At 44.1% G+C, this 19,417-nt stretch overlaps 2 protein-coding genes across 4 annotated transcripts; both read left to right on the forward strand.

Moving 5' to 3' along the window:
* The first annotated feature begins 3,654 nt into the window (after positions 1-3,654).
* LOC120052271 (hemogen-like) lies at positions 3,655-6,611 on the forward strand. Of its 2 annotated transcripts, none has more exons than XM_038999088.1 (4): positions 3,655-3,787; positions 4,754-4,844; positions 5,431-5,909; positions 6,082-6,611. In XM_038999088.1, exons 1-4 carry the CDS (start codon positions 3,724-3,726, stop codon positions 6,195-6,197), a joined length of 750 nt encoding a protein of 249 aa, XP_038855016.1. In that variant the 5' UTR covers positions 3,655-3,723; the 3' UTR covers positions 6,198-6,611. The 2 variants fall into 2 exon arrangements, with proteins under 2 accessions (XP_038855016.1, XP_038855017.1); XM_038999089.1 differs by having other exon boundaries at positions 4,754-4,832.
* Positions 6,612-6,942: 331 nt separating this feature from the next.
* LOC120052266 (tRNA (adenine(37)-N6)-methyltransferase-like) lies at positions 6,943-12,538 on the forward strand. Of its 2 annotated transcripts, none has more exons than XM_038999082.1 (6): positions 6,943-7,183; positions 7,300-7,471; positions 7,782-7,956; positions 8,230-8,387; positions 8,696-9,370; positions 11,066-12,538. In XM_038999082.1, the coding sequence occupies exons 2-6, from the start codon at positions 7,366-7,368 to the stop codon at positions 11,314-11,316; spliced, it is 1,365 nt and encodes a 454-aa protein (XP_038855010.1). In that variant the 5' UTR covers positions 6,943-7,183; positions 7,300-7,365; the 3' UTR covers positions 11,317-12,538. The 2 variants fall into 2 exon arrangements, with proteins under 2 accessions (XP_038855010.1, XP_038855009.1); XM_038999081.1 differs by having other exon boundaries at positions 7,326-7,471; positions 11,066-12,537.
* The last annotated feature ends 6,879 nt before the right edge of the window (positions 12,539-19,417 follow it).

Raw genomic sequence — 19,417 nt, forward strand, 5'->3', positions numbered from 1 at the left:
AAACAAAATATATTCTCAATAGCGCCATCTCTGGTCAGAAACGCTCACTGCCGTTAAACAGGCATTGCAGTCACAAAACATGACGCTGCCATGAAACAACTGGGGTGCGATTTATTTCTGGGGGGAAAAGTGATGTATTATGTACAATTCTAAGTTCAAACAAATGTATTTGGTTAGTCTTTTTATTTGATTATTTTTTATAAAAATAACCCGTTTGTAACATTCTGTAATTCGGAGATTATTTGAAACATATTTAATAAATCAATTGATTACATAATCAGAAATCATTGCAAAATTGCTAAAGAAAAAACAAATGAAAACAGGACTATTATTTACTTTATTCAAACATCTACAGCAGAGACGTTTGAGCTCCCCTCCTCCCAGCCTTGACCCCACTCTTCGAGGGTGTCAGGGGGATTTGGGATATGCCAAAAGTACATTTCCATTTCACATGTGTATAATACACACTGGTACATGTGTAAAACAGGACAAACCCAAGCAACCACCTAATTATTGTATTATTTAAAAGGCCTTATTTTGAAATTAATTAATAAGATACCTGTTGACAAGGCAGCGGCAAATTAATTTCATAGCATTCTTTGTTTATCAGTACATTTCAACGTAACCTAAACACATGACATTGTTGTCCTAATGTACGTATGCTCAATAAACATTACACCCTATTTAATGTGTGTACACTTATTTCATTTATCAATAATCAGCATCTCAAGCAATATGAAGATGCCCGACAATCTCATACAATTTGCCCTTTTATTAGAACCGGTAGGTAGAGTGCGTTTATTTGGTTTACAGTGAAGCGAGCATTGTATATGCACACCATGATGGGGTACTTCTCCCTTACGCTTCCTGCATAGAGACGCAAGATCCCTGAAGCAGAAGAACACACCAGTGTGCCTCCCGCTACCACCAAAGAGCACCTTCTCTCTGTCAGAACAAGAAACACTTACACCTATGGCAATTATGAACCAGCAACAAATTACCTTAGTGAAAATTGATATTCATCAACAAGCCAATTTATTTATTTACTTTTATTTTTCAATGAAAGAGTCTCTTGCATCTCTAAGTGCATCTTTACAAAAGCCTTTCGTAGGATCTAGTCAGGTCACCAACGTGTGTCCTATTCAAGACTAACGGTACCTATACAACTACTATGCTTGAGATAGCTATGTGTTTCTATTTTGGTGTGGATTTTAATTATTATGGTGGTAACATTTGTAAAATTGTAATCACAGCTTTTAAATCACAATATGTAAAACATGAAAACAGCAGTTTTGTATCTTGGATATGAATGCAACTATGGAAGTTGCTAAAATAAATACCATTACAGGCCCTACTGTACTATGCTGTATATTTCAACCATGTTTTGAACATGGTAATCGGTAATAGAAAGTATTTACCAGGAGAGGGCACTGCAATGTCTTTGTACAACCTCCTCAAACTGATGAGGTTATCATGCATTATGGGTGTGTGTGGGTGACTTCTCTCTTCTCTGACTGTATCTGCTTATCTAATCGATTGCTTAGAAATATGTGCAAGCCTTTAAAGGGGCAATCAGCAGTGGAAACAATAACAGAGTGTTTTTTCGCTGCCCCTGTTTTAGTAAACGGCTGAGGGAGAAATGTAACCACTCTCAATTCATAGACAGAGGTATGGATGCAAGGACTGACCAGCCATGAAATCAAAATTATAATTTTAAACATGTTTTGAGGCTACTTAGTTTACAAACATTGGAGTAAAAAAAGCTTATATTTTGGGTTCTGATGGGGTAGGATAGTTGAACTAAGCTCATGAGGCATTTATAAATTATATTCTTCAAGAATCAATGGGTACATATCATTAATTTATACATCCAAAAATGGATGTAGCAAGTGCAGATTGCCACTTAAAGAGACAGAAGGGGGTACATTATTGTGAACCGGCTGAGTATAATATCTATGGAATTGTTAGTGTGTTAGTTGCTTTGATTTTGACAGCAGGATCCCAGCAAACTGATTTTCCTCAACATGCATTTTTCAAGGTAGTTTTGTGTATGTGTGTGTGTCCTCATTTGTTGCACATTGAGTAACTTTTTTGGTTGATCTACTATTGCTTTGCATGTTCTGCATAAGTGTCATTGTCAAACTCCCCTCCAAAGCTGAAGATGAAAATAGAGGAGGTGTCACATATCTGGTAGTCCATAGATTATTTGTAGGGCAGTACTCTTTGTGGCCTTGCATTGGAAGTTGCTAGTCTCCCATAATTAACTGTTTAGGCTATGGTTTACTTAGTATTTTCAATGGCTAACAAAGTACTTGGCCGTCTACTAAGTTGATGTAAAATTATTGTTTGAGAAAAATTCTATTTGACACTAAGTACAGTAATCAAGTATAGGGCCTCTTAGTAGCACTGTGCCTGACTGAAGACTGATAGGCAGTTGAGTCTTATTTGCTCTTAGTGAAGCAGTGGCTTCCAGAGAGGCTCACTGGCTCAGACACAGCAAGCCGAGGCTTCAATGTGCAGGGAGAAGATTGAGAACACGCCCAGAGAAAGAGCAGCTCCCTTGCGATGAGATAAGATGGTTATGCCTCCACTCTACTGTAGAAGACCCTGAGGCGCAGGGTAGGGGTGCTACTTTTGCCGCCAGATTCAAAACAAAACATGTCGGTATTTCAAGGTTTTGTGTCTATGTTCTTCCTTTGTGAGAAAGAAAAAACAACAGCCATAAAGTTATCTTTTTGTCAGACTAGATAGTATTCAGTGAATGGATTGGAGGACATTGTGTTTACTTTCCAACTTATAGGAATGTATACTGTAGTTCCAGTGAATCTGGTATATAGGATACATTTTCTCCGCACTGTAGTTTTCGAAAGAGAAAAATACATGGCCTAAAGTATGTAGACTATGTATTCAGTGTTTGACTTGGGCAGGAGCTCCCCAGAGCTGAGTATCGGCACCTCAAATGTTCTACTGCTTGAGCTCCTGTTCCTCTTAAAGAATATTAGCTCAAAAGTATTGTGGAACTTCTGCACCTAAATATAAACAGTACCGTCACCCAAAGTGAGTACCGGCGGCACCTCTTTCAGTCCAAGTCAAACACTGTATCTATGTAGGGCCGGTGTGGAGCCTTCCGGAATGTGTGCATGTCTATGGCTATACCCTTCTAACGAGTTGCACACAGTCTATCCCAGAAGCGTTGACTCACAGCTAGCTAGCCTACCTACACTGTCTGCCTCAGTCCCTCTGGGCTTTATTTCCTCTTGTTGAACCCTACTGTGCTCCTTCTCATATCACTCACTGGATATTGCATAACACCGAGGGAGAAATTGCCTGAATTCAGTCATTCTCTCTCCGGAGCACCAGTGACACACTCCACACCTTTTATTTATACTGTGCTGCTCGCTATTCTCAGACACACACATCTGTATAGGTAGCCCCATGACAACTCTCTCTCTCTCTCGCACACACACACACACATATACACACACACACAGCCAGCAACATGGCCTGCTTTTTTATGCCCGTTTTGTGCCAACTCCTCCACCTTTACAAATACGATAAGAGCTGAGCCATAAGAACTCTTCCAGGGCTATGGTAATGGTTAACCAGATAATGATTTTTGGGGGGCGGGACTTGCAAACAGACATCATTTTTTCTCAACGTTTTTACCCCTCTCTGCTCGCTTGCCCCTCTCAACAAGTTACATTCATTTCTACAGGAGGCAAAATGGAGGGGACGTTCGATAAAGAGAAACCAGAGTTGGAATATAAAAATCCCAATGATCACCAAGGTAAATGACCTCTGAACATGGTCTCTATTCTGTGTTTTATATTGAAATATCCAATTATTTCTCAGATGTACCACTGTTCTCTGGAAAAGGTTACTATCTTAGTCCTAGTATTAGTATGTCATAGTGTCCTTTTATTTGTTAACATTGGCTCTATTCATGCATATTCCTGCCAATGTATTTTGCTGCAAACTGGGTCACAAAGGACTTACTGATGGTTGATCTGTCCAAACAGATGTACCACTAAGATGATTGCAACTCAATAGGAACATGTATTTGGAAGACAATTTTACTGTAGATGTTCTCTGTCTGTGTCCAGACATAAGTCTGTTTGTGTCTCATACTGTATGTTTGCAGTCCCAGACACCATGTACTAACATGTACTAATCATCCTATACAATACTGTTTTCAATTCAACTTTTTCTTTCAAAAGCAGCTCAAACAATGTAAAAATGAACTATAGCCATTGAATTCTACCGTGCAAATATAGAGTGAGTTATAGGGAAATCATGCATGCTCTAGAATGCCCTTCAAGCCAATCAGAATGGAGTATTCAACAATGCCATGGTATAATATGTACTATCATCCTATACTTTGGTATGCTGATGGTTTATACAACTGCTGCTACATAGCTGCATTGGTTTTGCAGTCAATTTCTGACACAAATCATACAACAGCATAAACTACTGGAGCATTCAAATATGGAGAGAGTTTTGTTACCACAGCATAAACCAATAATTGATCAAGTACAGAGAGGACAGTGAACAAAATCATAATGAAACAAAGTGCCTAAGTAACCCAATTTTTATTGAACCATTGTCAGTTTATTACGATATTTACTAAATGTGTCTTACACTCTGACTATTGATGTAATAGAATTCAAATGAGGAATGAGAGTGAAGTGTCCTGTCTGTTGTTGGTAGCTGACTGACTGACTGGCTGACTGGTGTATGTTGGTCGGTGTTACAGGTGGGATCCAGCGGCGGCTAAGAGACAGAGACCTTCTCAAGAAAAGAAAGGCAGAGGCCGAGGAGAAGGCGATTAACCAGTGGGTTTATGGGTAAATGTAGACATTAAGAAGAGGTGCAGAACTAGTAATGGAAGAGGAAGAGGCTTAGATTTGAACCACTAATGACGGTTTTGTGCTTCAGCCGACAAATGTGTTTAACTAGAAACTTGAGTGGACTATGTGGGCTTCAATACAGCTGCCAAGCCCTTTGTCCTTATTGGCTTACTCTAGTGCTTGCTTACGTGCTTAAATAAGTTTGGCTGAAAAGCCACTTAACATGACTTTATGTTTTTGTATGTTTAAAGAATGTAAGACCAGAAAATAGTAATAGATGTGTTGTACATGCATAAATAAAGTTGTGTACATGAAACAATATATTTGATAATGATCGTATTTGGCTGCCTATCGGTCTTCCAGCCCATATTGTCCAATATGAAGCAAGAGGAAACCGAAGGTTGCTTAGGCGTTTCCAACTATTGGCACCACACATTTAGATCAAGGACTTTGCACTATCAACAATGCATGAATGAATATCGCCAAGCTTATCAACGTAATCAGCTGCAAAGTGTAAACATTCCAGTTGCGGGGAAGTGTATAATGACGACCCACGACTACATTTCTATTTGTGTGACATCAGGGTAGAGAGCAGGAGGAAGAGAGCGAGGGGAAGAGAGGAGAAGAGTAGCTCGGGAAGACGGGGAAGGCCGAGGAAGACTGATCCAACACCGGAGCTCCCGGCTTCCCAGGAAGTGCCAGAACAGGAGGCTGTCATTGTAAAGGTGGTGTCCAAACCAGTGGAAGTCACCCCTGCCCCTACCTTGATCTCACTATCCCCATTCCTTCCGGTGGACCCTAGCCCGCCAGAATCACTACCGGCGTATGTTCCCCCCGTCCCAGCCCCTATCCCTATCCTTGCCCCTGCTCCTGTGCCTGTTGTTGCCCCTTCTCCAATGTATAACCCTGTTACTGCCCCTGCACCATCCCTGTTGGAGACCCTGTACACAGAAGGCAGTGACCAGGGTAGTGACACCCTGGACCAGGTGCTGATTGAGGACTTGGGTCCTGATGAGAAGGAAGACATCCCTCCATCTCAAAACAACCGGGGCACTGATCAAGGTACTAATGGCATCAATTAATTGATGTCTCTTTGCAGTCATGTACTTGACTTCTGAATATACTGAAGTGGCTGGCCAATGAGCTCATTGGGATGTTATCTAGCTGTGAGGGATATGATCTTGTCACATATAGTATAATCAGAAATGTTAAACTAACCACCTTTCTGTCATAGGTTCAAGTGAGGAGCCGTCTGTCAATGTGCCTGAACAGAATAGAGTGTTCTCTACGTTCCCCAGGTTCTACACTGGTGCTCCTTCACAAGATCATCCACCAAGAAACTTATTCTGAAATCCACTCAGATCTGGCCTCTGATAACACACAGAAAGATTACATGCATAGTAATCTATTCTGTCAACATGTGCATTTGAGAGGTGATGCAGTTTTGCCTTACTGGTTAACTCATAGAGTATGGATACGAAATGTTATGTACAACGAAATGCATGAATTCCAGCTTTAAACCTACCCATGGATTTATTTATTTTTGCTTCATGAATGGTGTCTAAATTTGTTATGTTGCAAGAACTGCACTGTCTGTATTTAATAAATGATTTGTACAAGCTAAATATGGCAGCATTTGAAAATACATTTGTATTTAATCATTTCTGGTAACTGTGTTTTCTAATTGTGATTTTTTTTTTTATACCAATGGTTTATTTGAGATAAGCGCTATGATAATAAAGGTGTGATGCTTTGTTGATAATATGACTGTCTCCTTGTTATGATCATCTACAAAACAAGAACAAGTCTCAGTTCCTCAATACTACCCTCTGCTGTCCTTTTACAGTAGTGAAACTCTCGAAGGAGTCATTATATATATTCAATATTACAGTACACATGTTGTTTTGACATTTCTCTAAACTGACAACCATGAAAAATAGTTATTTCTACGAGTTTCATCCATAACTCTCCAACAGGACAAGAGTTTGATGTTTTGCTTCACAATTTACATAATCATTTGCGCATGCTTGCTACAGCAGTCAGTCACCGCTTTCCATTAGTAAGTTGTTGGTTGGCCAGCTAGAAATGACGACACACATGTGCGGAAGCATTTCAGCAGAGATGTGTACTTTTGTTAGGCAGCATAAACAATCTCTGATATTTTACAACATTATCAGATGTTATTGTATGAATTCTGATTATTTAATCTAATCAATGACAAACTAGCAAAGCAATCAAGACACTATCAAAATGTCTGCCACTTGCAACTGTACCGAGCATGTCAACAAACTCAACCAGCAGATATCTGTCATGCGAAAAGAAATCAAGAATCTCAGGTATGAAATTAATGCATAATGTAAAGCATGGCATCTTGAAAAAAAAAACATCTAGCTAAGTCGTTATTCGTATTACATACTGACTATATGCTGCTGACCATAATGTGTCAACACGGGTATTAAAATGTTCCCCCCCACCCAGGCAATTGTTGGACAGTGCTGTTCGTTCTCATCGAAAACACATGACATCTCTCCAGTCTGCTTTGACACACATTGGCCAGAGTCGATCTCCAAAGAGTCAGCCGGGGTCACAGGCAGAACTAGAGACACAGAATTCACTTGAGAAAGGTAGCTGGCTAAGGCACTCGATTTCTCGCTTATATCCCTCTCATATCTTCCCCGCATAACTTGTCTTGATCATTGTTTAGCTTTATCTGACTGGCACTTAATTAGAACTTCTATTCAATATAGAATCAATATAGAAATATCGCACACAAAGGATCTTCCGCTTATCAGACTTGCTTCCAATGAGAATAATTTTCTATGAGAATGACATGATCTATAGCTTGCATTTCTATCTGAAATATGTTTGGTCTGGCACAAAGCTAGATAATGGACCTTTAATCATTGTTTGAAAATGCCAATTTCTCCTTCACAGGGACCATCCAGACAGTCCCCATAGGTTACATCAGCTCCTGTTTCTCAGTGAAGAATGGCACCCCCAGACAGCCAACCATATGTGGGCCCTCCAGGGCCACCCTTCAGATCCAGCAGAGTGTCTTCAACAACCCTGAACACTCACTGGTCGGCCTGGACAACTACTCTCATGTCTGGTACGTACTAGAGACTGGGATAGGGAGCCAAACTTAGTAGAGGGGGTAGCTAGCTAAACTTAAGGCTGTTTAAGAAGGTAGCAATGTCAGTACTACATAAAACAATCTGTATTTTTTGCAAAGACAGTTCTCTCATTAGCTAAACGTATCAAGGATGTCACAATCATTTTCTTAGTCATGAACTGTTTTGATCAACTTACATCCCAATATTCCCAATTTGTCTACACTTGTACAATAAATACATTAGCCTGCTTTCACTCATTCCATTTCCAGGGTCATCTTCCTGTTCCATAAGAACGGCCACCTGAGTTATAAGGCTAAGGTGAAGCCACCCAGACTGAACGGCCAGAGGGTTGGGGTGTACTCCACACGTAGCCCCCACCGGCCCAACGCCCTGGGTCTGACCCTGGCCAAGCTGGACAGAGTCACAGGTTAGTATCAGTTGCCAAAAACAGCTCGAATTGCTTTGCTTTTCTGCGCAGTGTGACGGTGCTCCGTCTAAAGGTGCGTCCCCAAATATATAATCCCCAGAATGTTGCAGAGTCTCATTTCAGATTGAGCAGTACATTGTGTGTGTGAGAGAGTGAGTTTGTGGGTGTGTCCGACATTATTGCAGGTATGCTTAGCCTTATTGTCCCCATAATTGCTAAGCCATAGGCACACTATTGTTCAGTGTCGAACTGCCTGCTATGTGGATTGGTGTATTTTATGAAATAAACAGTTCACTTTCTACTTTAAGGTGACACACTTCATCTGAGTGAGATAGACATGATCGCAGGCACCCCTGTCCTCGATATCAAACCCTACATCTCTGACTATGACTCCCCACACAGTAGACTGGACATTGACACGGATACTTATGACTCTGGCGTCCAACCTGAGAGCGCCAGTGTACCATCGGAAGAGGGGACCACCAGTGTACCATCAGAAGAGGGGACCACCAGTGTGGAGAAGCTGCATTCAGACTCAGTTGCTTCGTTCTCCTGTACTGTTGATCCCCAGTTGGACTTGGGGGTTGAGAGACGGGATAGTCATAGCGCAGACCCTAGAATACTCTACTCAAAAGACAAATCCAAAGTTCACATCCTCCATCCAGGCGATGCCTCCAGCTTTTCTGCTCCGAAAGCCTTGGGCAAAGACCTCACCACTGTGCTGGGGGAGCTCAACGCCTACATCAGCGAGGGACATGACCGCCTCACCCTGGGGAGCTCTGTAGGAAAGTCTCAGGCTTCAGATGGCCCTAAAGCCAAGCCATTGGAGCCAGTGGAGGATAGTGCTAGGCCCTGCTATGGGGAAGAGGCCTACAGCACCATCGCTGGCTGGATCAGGGAGCCTCCTGTGACCAGTCTGGAGGTGCGCTTCACCCCCCATGCAGAGAGAGAGCTGGAGGAGTTCCTTGCGCCCATCAATACAGGTAAGCCTATGCATTGGGAAAGTATTCAGACCCCTTGACTTTTTCCATATTTTGTTACATTACAGCCTTATTCTAAAATGGATTACATTTTACATTTTTTTAAATCCTCAAACTACCCCATAATGACAAAGCGAAAACAGGTATATTTTTTTTGCAAATGTATATATATTTTTTTAAATGGCTTATTTCCATAAATATTCAGACTTTGCTATGAGACTCGAAATTGAGCTCAGGTGCATCCTGTTTCCATTTATCATCCTTGAGATGTTTCTACAACTTGATTGGAGTCCACCTGTGGTAAATTCAATTGATTGGACATGATTTGGAAAGGCACACACCTTTCTATATAAGGTCCCACAGTTGACAATGCATGTCAGGGCTTGTCCGTAGAGCTCCGACACATGATTGTGTCGAGGCACGGACCTGGGGAAGGGTACCAAAACATTTCTGCAGCATTGAAGGTCTCCAAGAACACAGTGGCCTCAATCATTCTTAAATGGAAGAAGTTTGGAACCACCAAGACTTCCTAGATCTGGCCGCTCGGCAAAACTGAGCAATCGGGGGAGAAGAACCTTGGTCAGGTGGGTGACCAAGAACCCGATGGCCACTCTGACAGACTTCCAGAGTTCCTCTGTGGAGATGGGAGAACCTTCCAGAAGGACAACCATCTCTGCAGCACTCCACCAATTAGGCCTTTATGGTAGAGTGGCCAGACGGAAGCCCCTCCTTTATAAAAGGCACATGATAGCCCGCTTGGAGTTTGCCAAAAGGCACCTAAAGGACTCTCAGACCATGAGAAACAAGATTCTCTGGTCTGATGAAACCAAGATTGAACTCTTTGGCCTGAATGCCAAGCGTCATGTCTGGAGGAAACCTGGCACCATCCCTACGGTGAAGCATGGTGGTGGCAGCATGCTGTGGGGATGTTTTTCAGCGGCAGGGACTGGGAGAGAGATCCTTGATGAAAACCTGCTCAGGGCCTCAGACTGGGGCGAAGGTTCACCTTCCAACAGGAAAATGACCCTAAGCACACAGCCAAGACAACACAGGAGTAGCTTTGGGACAAGTCTCTGATAGGCCCTGCCAGAGCCCGGACTTGAACCCGATCAAACATCTCTGGAGAGACCTGAAAATAGCTGTGCAGCGACGCTCCCCATCCAACCTGACAGAGCTTGAGAGGATTTGCAGAGAAGAATGGGATAGACTCCCCAAATACAGGTGTGCCAAGATTGTAGCGTCATAGCCAAGAAGAATCAAGACTGTAATCACTGCCAAAGGTGCTTCAACAAAGTACTGATTAAAGGGTCTGAATACTTATGTAAATGTCATACACAATTCAATCCATTTTTATAATAAGGCTGTAACGTAACAAAATGTGGAAAAAGTCAAGGGGTCGGAAGTACTTTCCGAATTCACTGTAATTCTCCCCGAGCTGAGGTTGACTTGAGAGCATTATTGCTTTTTAAAAGGACTGAGTTGTGCATTCATCCACCAGAGAGCTCCATTATGGCGGCAATTGTTTTTGCAGCGGGTTTGTATAGATAGCATTGCATCTCATGCCTAAACTATCCTACCAAACTAAAGTCAACGGTATTAAAAAAAAGTACTGTTTCTCCGTCATCCATTTTGCCATAATCGTTAAAGTAGATCTATGTTCACTGGCTTCTTCCTCTATGAATGTCCCCGTTTCTCTAGAATCCCGTGACCGACCCAGGTTCCGGTTCCTGCGTGGTCCAAAAGAGGCTGCGGCCGCCATCAGAGGGATCCTATCTGCTGACCCCAGGTCAGTGTATCGGAGGAGCCGCTGTAAGGACAGACTCTTCTTCTTCACCTTGGACACGGCAGACATCACCTGCTGGTTTGGACAGGGCTTCGCTGAGGTGCTCCGGGTCAGACTCGTGGCCGTTGGAAAAGAACTGGCCGTTGGAAAAGAACTGGCCAGCTGAATGGTTCAGGTTCTATATGATCCTAATGGTTCTGGTTCTATGGATTGATTTTGGAATCAGCTCTCAAGAATTGTTTTACAGGTGAATCTGAGAAAATATGAATATTTAACTAAATAAATGCAATGTTATAAACAACTGTTATTAAAACATGGATTTTTTCATTTTTCCTCTGGAGATAGAGTGCTTGTTAATGGTTGGTTATACCATATAATCGTACCACTTTATTTGACTAAGTAAGTTACATTATAGAGTATATATCCCAAGCACCTCTAGGCTGGGAGAGGGCACCTCAGTACACTGCAGTGCACACTATCACTTATCAGATGGAATCTTTACGGTTGAGTTCTGTTTAGTAATGGTAGTGAACACGCCTTTACTATCTAAGTTAGATTGTTGCACAGTTTTAATATCGACTCCGCAATGATAGGATATGGATTCCAAAATTGCTTCCAGTATTTCCCTTGACCTTTGTCAACCTCTCAGTTTTAGTAATCCAATGTCCAGTACAAAGTCTTTTAAATTCAGGGATTTATATTGGGAACTTAATTGCCCTCTGTCTATATCCAGTGTGACAAGTCTGTGGGATTGGTCAACTTGTCATTGTTGGATGGAGTGGGCCTTCCATTGCCTGGCATAGATTTACTACTAGAACCACTCCCCTTTCCAATAGCAACAGCAAATCACTTTCACACCACTACTTTGTATTCTTGTGAGTGTGTGTGTGAGAGAGAGTTGGAGGCTCGGAGTCACACACACAGTGGGTATTTTCGTTTGAGGAGACACTGTTTTTAGGGTCAGCAAATTACAACTAATTAATAGTGTGTTGTTAAATTGGATGTAGAGTTCCCTGAACAGAGAGAAAACAACAACGCCTTCAGCAGTTGATTTGAATTGCCTAATGGGACCACTGAATCCCCACCTGGCTATGTTAAAGGCTGACTTCATCCTCCAAGCACTGGACTATGACTATGTCGACAAGCACGATCACATGGTGCTGTGGTACGCGGCTCAGGTAGGTAACGGTCCTATCAATGACCTGCTGTGTCTGTATTAAAACGTTAATTCTAATCATCGAGTGGGACAGATGCATTGAGGTGAGGATTAGATGCAGATGAGACCTGACATCTCCCTAAAAGTTTGTTTTTGTATACAACTTGTCTTGGAATGTTTCAATGTTTTGTATTTTGTATGAAAATCAAACAAATACTGTCTTTTGAATAAAATTACTAAAATCAAATTTGGCCTTTACTGTGACTTCCATTGAATTTTGTCTTTGTGAACATGCAGCATCTGAAACGTTTGAAAATAATACCGTACACTAAACAAACACAACAGCAGGTGGCAGTAATTGGTAAAAGGTGACCCATAGATTTACGTGAAGGCGTTGGATTTGACGTTTACGGTTTATAACCAATAGCAGCGAACCTTCTCACGTTTGAATGAAGAAGTGGTGGTTTACGTTTACTCCTGCATCAGGTTTGTTTACTTAATTCAAAAACATTTTCTTTAGCAAATATTTTAAGTATCTGTTCATAATAACCATATGAAATAGCTCAGACTTTTTTTTTACAGCGCTTTGTAGCCGAATAATTTAAATAGGGTCACGTTTCATAACGTTAGCCAGTAACTCTAGCTACTGTAGCTAACTAGCTGACGGCAATTTACCAAACGTTACACAAATGTCCCCGTGAAGTTCAAATTCTGTTTTATCTCTGTCCTTCCACAGTGAATAATATACCCAATGGTATGGGTATTAGCTCATTTAAGTCAATGTAATGGTAACGTTATCTTCCGTAGCCCGTTAACTAGTTACATACTGTACATCGGGGTGTATTAATTCCGGCGATTCTGTTGCAAAACGTTTCTTAAACGGAACGAAACGGGGCGGGACCTACCTGAATTTGTCCAATAGAAACTCTCGTTTTAGTTGTCAACGAAACTTGTTGCCAATTAGTGGTGGAAGATTACACCCCAGGAGTGAGTTCTTTAGTAAATAAGGATTTGTCCTTAACCTTTTACCTAGGCAAGTCAGTTAAGTCAATAAAATAAAAAATACATTGCAGAACGTTTCGTCTGTTGCAAAATGTTCTACAAGGGAAACCATTTACTCCAAACCAAAAACATTTTTCCACAAAAATGAGTTTCTATTGGGGAAATGTAGGTAGGTCCCACCCCCATTTCGCTCAGTTTGCTGATGGAATCTGACTAATGAATAAACCCCAGCACTTTTGTCTAAAAGCTAGCTAGCCAAGCAAGTTGGTAACATGTCTGATATGGCTCCAACAATAATACCAGGTTGTTTGTATTCTGACAGTAGCCCAGCCACTTAAGCTATCATCATCATGTTCACGAGAAGATTACTACCATTGTGCCCTCCAAGCTCATCACTAAGCTAAGGACCCTAAGACTGAACACCTCCCTCTGCAACTGGATCCTGGACTTCCTGACTGGCTGGCCCCAGAGGGTGAGGGTAAGAATCAAAACATCCACCACACTGACCCTCAACACGTGGGCTCCTCAGGAGTACGTGCATAGTCCCCTCCTATACTCCCTGTTCACCCGATACTACGTAACTGCGCACAACTCCCAACACCAATATTAAGTTTGCCGACGACACGACGGTGGGAGGCCTGATCACTGACGTCGATGAGACAGCCTATAGCAGGAATGGGCAACTGATGGGGGTGGGGGCCACAAAACAACAGAACTCATAAGGGGCTGCAGTGGCTTGTGGGTCAGCTACTTTTCTGCAATTCTACTTATTTTGCCATAGGGTGGAGCCAAATGTTTGCAGTTTTTAATATGATAACTGATGATCAATGGGCCCCAGTCGGTAATTCGACCTTGCTTACTACAAGTTTAGATAGCTGGCCGCTAGACTAACTTACCAATCTAAAAATGCTTTGCTGACATGGGCTAATTAAGTGACTGCTGATGCACAACCACATTTAGAAATTGCACCTTATTTATTCTATTCTAACTCTCAACAGTAAATTGAGACAAACTTTTTTTTTTTTTTTATTGGTCCGCGGGCCTACAAAAGTTGACCATCCCTGGCCTATAGGGAGGAGGTCAGAGACCTGGCAGTGTGGTGCCAGGACAACAACCTCTTCCCCCAATGTCAGCAAGACAAAGGAGCTGATCGTGGACTACAGGAAACGGAGGGCCGAGCAAGTCCTCATCCACATCAACAGGGCTGTAATGGAGCTGGTCGAGAGCTCAAGTTCCTCGGTGTCCACATCACTTAAAGCCAATTTATGCCTACTCCGTATTTGCGATCCGGAGGGTTTGACATAATTGCGGAGCCTCCGGAGGCCAAATCAAGCTCTGTACCATATTTACATTTACATTTAAGTCATTTAGCAGACGCTCTTATCCAGAGCGACTTACAAATTGGTGCATTCACCTTATGATATCCAGTGGAACAACCACTTTACAATAGTGCATCTAACTCTTTTAAGGGGGAGGGGGGGGTTAGAAGGATTACTTTATCCTATCCTAGGTATTCCTTAAAGAGGTGGGGTTTCAGGTGTCTCCGGAAGGTGGTGATTGACTCCGCTGACCTGGCGTCGTGAGGGAGTTTGTTCCACCATTGGGGTGCCAGAGCAGCGAACAGTTTTGACTGGGCTGAGCGGGAACTGTACTTCCTCAGAGGTAGGGAGGCGAGCAGGCCAGAGGTGGATGAACGCAGTGCCCTTGTTTGGGTGTAGGGCCTGATCAGAGCCTGGAGGTACGGAGGTGCCGTTCCCCTCACAGCTCCGTAGGCAAGCACCATGGTCTTGTAGCGGATGCGAGCTTCAACTGGAAGCCAGTGGAGAGAGCGGAGGAGCGGGGTGACGTGAGAGAACTTGGGAAGGTTGAACACCAGACGGGCTGCGGCGTTCTGGATGAGTTGTAGGGGTTTAATAGCACAGGCAGGGAGCCCAGCCAACAGCGAGTTGCAGTAATCCAGACGGGAGATGACAAGTGCCTGGATTAGGACCTGCGCCGCTTCCTGTGTGAGGCAGGGTCGTACTCTGCGAATGTTGTAGAGCATGAACCTACAGGAACGGGTCACCGCCTTGATGTGAGTTGAGAACGACAGGGTGTTGTCCAGGATCACGCCAAGGTTCTTAGCACTCTGGGAGGAGGACACAATGGAGTTGTCAACCGTGATGGCGAGATCATGGAACGGGCAGTCCTTCCCCGGGAGGAAGAGCAGCTCCGTCTTGCCGAGGTTCAGCTTGAGGTGGTGATCCGTCATCCACACTGATATGTCTGCCAGACATGCAGAGATGCGATTCGCCACCTGGTTATCAGAGGGGGGAAAGGAGAAGATTAATTGTGTGTCGTCTGCATAGCAATGATAGGAGAGACCATGTGAGGATATGACAGAGCCAAGTGACTTGGTGTATAGCGAGAATAGGAGAGGGCCTAGAACAGAGCCCTGGGGGACACCAGTGGTGAGAGCACGTGGTGCAGAGACAGATTCTCGCCACGCCACCTGGTAGGAGCGACCTGTCAGGTAGGACGCAATCCAAGCGTGGGCCGCGCCGGAGATGCCCAGCTCGGAGAGGGTGGAGAGGAGGATCTGATGGTTCACAGTATCAAAGGCAGCCGATAGGTCTAGAAGGATGAGAGCAGAGGAGAGAGAGTTAGCTTTAGCAGTGCGGAGCGCCTCCGTGACACAGAGAAGAGCAGTCTCAGTTGAATGACTAGTCTTGAAACCTGACTGATTTGGATCAAGAAGGTCATTCTGAGAGAGATAGCAGGAGAGCTGGCCAAGGACGGCACGTTCAAGAGTTTTGGAGAGAAAAGAAAGAAGGGATACTGGTCTGTAGTTGTTGACATCGGAGGGATCGAGTGTAGGTTTTTTCAGAAGGGGTGCAACTCTCGCTCTCTTGAAGACGGAAGGGACGTAGCCAGCGGTCAAGGATGAGTTGATGAGCGAGGTGAGGTAAGGGAGAAGGTCTCCGGAAATGGTCTGGAGAAGAGAGGAGGGGATAGGGTCAAGCGGGCAGGTTGTTGGGCGGCCGGCCGTCACAAGACGCGAGATTTCATCTGGAGAGAGAGGGGAGAAAGAGGTCAAAGCACAGGGTAGGGCAGTGTGAGCAGAACCAGCGGTGTCGTTTGACTTAGCAAACGAGGATCGGATGTCGTCGACCTTCTTTTCAAAATGGTTGACGAAGTCATCTGCAGAGAGGGAGGAGGGGGGAGGAGGGGGAGGAGGATTCAGGAGGGAGGAGAAGGTGGCAAAGAGCTTCCTAGGGTTAGAGGCAGATGCTTGGAATTTAGAGTGGTAGAAAGTGGCTTTAGCAGCAGAGACAGAAGAGGAGAATGTAGAGAGGAGGGAGTGAAAGGATGCCAGGTCCGCAGGGAGGCGAGTTTTCCTCCATTTCCGCTCGGCTGCCCGGAGCCCTGTTCTGTGAGCTCGCAGTGAGTCGTCGAGCCACGGAGCAGGAGGGGAGGACCGAGCCGGCCTGGAGGATAGGGGACATAGAGAGTCAAAGGATGCAGAAAGGGAGGAGAGGAGGGTTGAGGAGGCAGAATCAGGAGATAGGTTGGAGAAGGTTTGAGCAGAGGGAAGAGATGATAGGATGGAAGAGGAGAGAGTAGCGGGGGAGAGAGAGCGAAGGTTGGGACGGCGCGATACCATCCGAGTAGTGGCAGTGTGGGAAGTGTTGGATGAGAGCGAGAGGGAAAAGGATACAAGGTAGTGGTCGGAGACTTGGAGGGGAGTTGCAGTGAGATTAGTGGAAGAACAGCATCTAGTAAAGATGAGGTCAAGCGTATTGCCTGCCTTGTGAGTAGGGGGGGAAGGTGAGAGGGTGAGGTCAAAAGAGGAGAGGAGTGGAAAGAAGGAGGCAGAGAGGAATGAGTCAAAGGTAGACGTGGGGAGGTTAAAGTCACCCAGAACTGTGAGAGGTGAGCCATCCTCAGGAAAGGAACTTATCAGGGCGTCAAGCTCATCGATGAACTCTCCAAGGGAACCTGGAGGGCGATAAATGATAAGGATGTTAAGCTTGAAAGGGCTGGTAACTGTGACAGCATGGAATTCAAAGGAGGCGATAGACAGATGGGTCAGGGGAGAAAGAGAGAATGTCCACTTGGGAGAGATGAGGATCCCAGTGCCACCACCCCGCTGACCAGAAGCTCTCGGGGTGTGCGAGAACACGTGGGCAGACGAGGAGAGAGCAGTAGGAGTAGCAGTGTTATCAGTGGTAATCCATGTTTCCGTCAGTGCCAAGAAGTCGAGGGACTGGAGGGACGCATAGGCTGAGATGAACTCTGCCTTGTTGGCCGCAGATCGGCAGTTCCAGAGGCTGCCGGAGACCTGGAACTCCACGTGGGTCGTGCGCGCTGGGACCACCAGGTTAGAGTAGCGGCGGCCACGCGGTGTGAAGCGTTTGTATGGTCTGTGCAGAGAGGAGAGAAGAGGGATAGACAGACACATAGTTGACAGGCTACAGAAGAGGCTAAGCTAATGCAAAGGAGATTAGAATGACAAGTGGACTACACGTCTCGAATGTTCAGAAAGTTAAGCTTACGTTGCAAAAAAAAATAAATAAATAAATAAATAAATCTTATTGACTAAAATGATATAGTACTGCTGGCTGGTGAAGTAGGCTGGCTAGCAGTGGCTGCGTTGTTGACTTTGTTTGAAAGTGTAGCTGGCTAGGTAACCTCTAACTGGCTAGGTAACCTCGACAATTTCTCTAAATTTCTCTAAACTACACAATTATCTTGGATACAAGAACAGCAAAGACAACTATGTAGCTAGCTAACACTACGCAATCAAGTCGTTCCGTTGTAATGTAAGTTTCTACAGTGCTGCTATTCGGTAGAAGTTGGCTAGCTAGCAGTGTTAGCTAGCAGTGTTGACTAGGTAGGAGAACGGCAGCGCGGCGGACGAAAATAGCTGGCTAGCTAACCGATAATTACTCAAAACTACACAATTATCTTAGATACAAAGATAGCAAAGACAACTATGTAGCTAGCTAACACTACACTAATCAAGTCGTTCCGTTGTAATGTAATCGTTTCTACAGTGCTGCTATTCGGTGGCTAGCTGGCTAGCTAGCAGTGTTGACTACGTTACGTTACGTTAGGACGAAAATAGCTGGCTAGCGAACCTCAATAACTACACAATTATCTTTGATACAAAGACGGCTATGTAGCTAGCTAAGATCAAACAAATCAAACCGTTGTACTGTAATGAAAATGAAAATGAAATGGTAATACTACCTGTGGAGCGAAGCGGAATGCGGAATGCGACTACTCGCTCCAACCCGGAAGTCTTCCTTGTCCATATCGCCTTGCATCTCCCAAATGTTGTAACAATGCCTAAGGCTCTGTATAGCTCCGCATTGACATGATTGGTTGATGGTAGGTGGTGGCGGGAGGTGCTGTATAAACAGAAACTCACTTCCTTGACAACTTGTTTCACAAGAGCTCTGCTCTATGAAGCACAAGAAGTATGAACGCCCTGACTTCTGCGGAGGCCGCATGGCAGTAAATACTGTACGGCCACTGCAGATGTCCGATTGACCATGCAGAGCCTTTAAAGATCTATCATGGTCCAAACACGCCAACACAGTTGTGTAGAGGGCACGACAATGCCTCTTCCCGCTCAGGAGGCTGAAAAGATTTGGCAAAGGCCTTCAGATCCTTAAAAGGTTATACAGCAGCACAATTGAGAGCAGCTCACTGCCATCCAGGACGTCTATACTAGGCGGTCTCAGAGAAAGGCCCCCAAAAATGTCAGACTCCTGCCTCCCAAGTCAGACTGTTCTTTCGGCTACCACACGGCAAGTGGTACCGATAGACCAAGTCTGGAACCAGCAGGACCCTGAACAGCTTCTACCCCCAAGCCATAAGACTGCTAAATAGTTAGTTAAACCTCTTAAGGATCCGCCCCTTTTTTTAAATTTTCGCCTCTAACTGCCTATAGCTCAGGCCTTGAAGCAAGGATATGCATATTCTTGGTACCATTTGAAAGGAAACACTTTGAAGTTTGTGGAAATGTGAAAGGAATGTAGGAGAATATAACACAATAGATCTGGTAAAAGATCATTCAAAATTCAAAAGGCACTCGCACATCTGAGCAATCTTTTTTGCAGGT

Source organism: Salvelinus namaycush, chromosome 8 (genome assembly GCF_016432855.1).
Source record: "Salvelinus namaycush isolate Seneca chromosome 8, SaNama_1.0, whole genome shotgun sequence".
Taxonomy (NCBI): domain Eukaryota; kingdom Metazoa; phylum Chordata; class Actinopteri; order Salmoniformes; family Salmonidae; genus Salvelinus; species Salvelinus namaycush.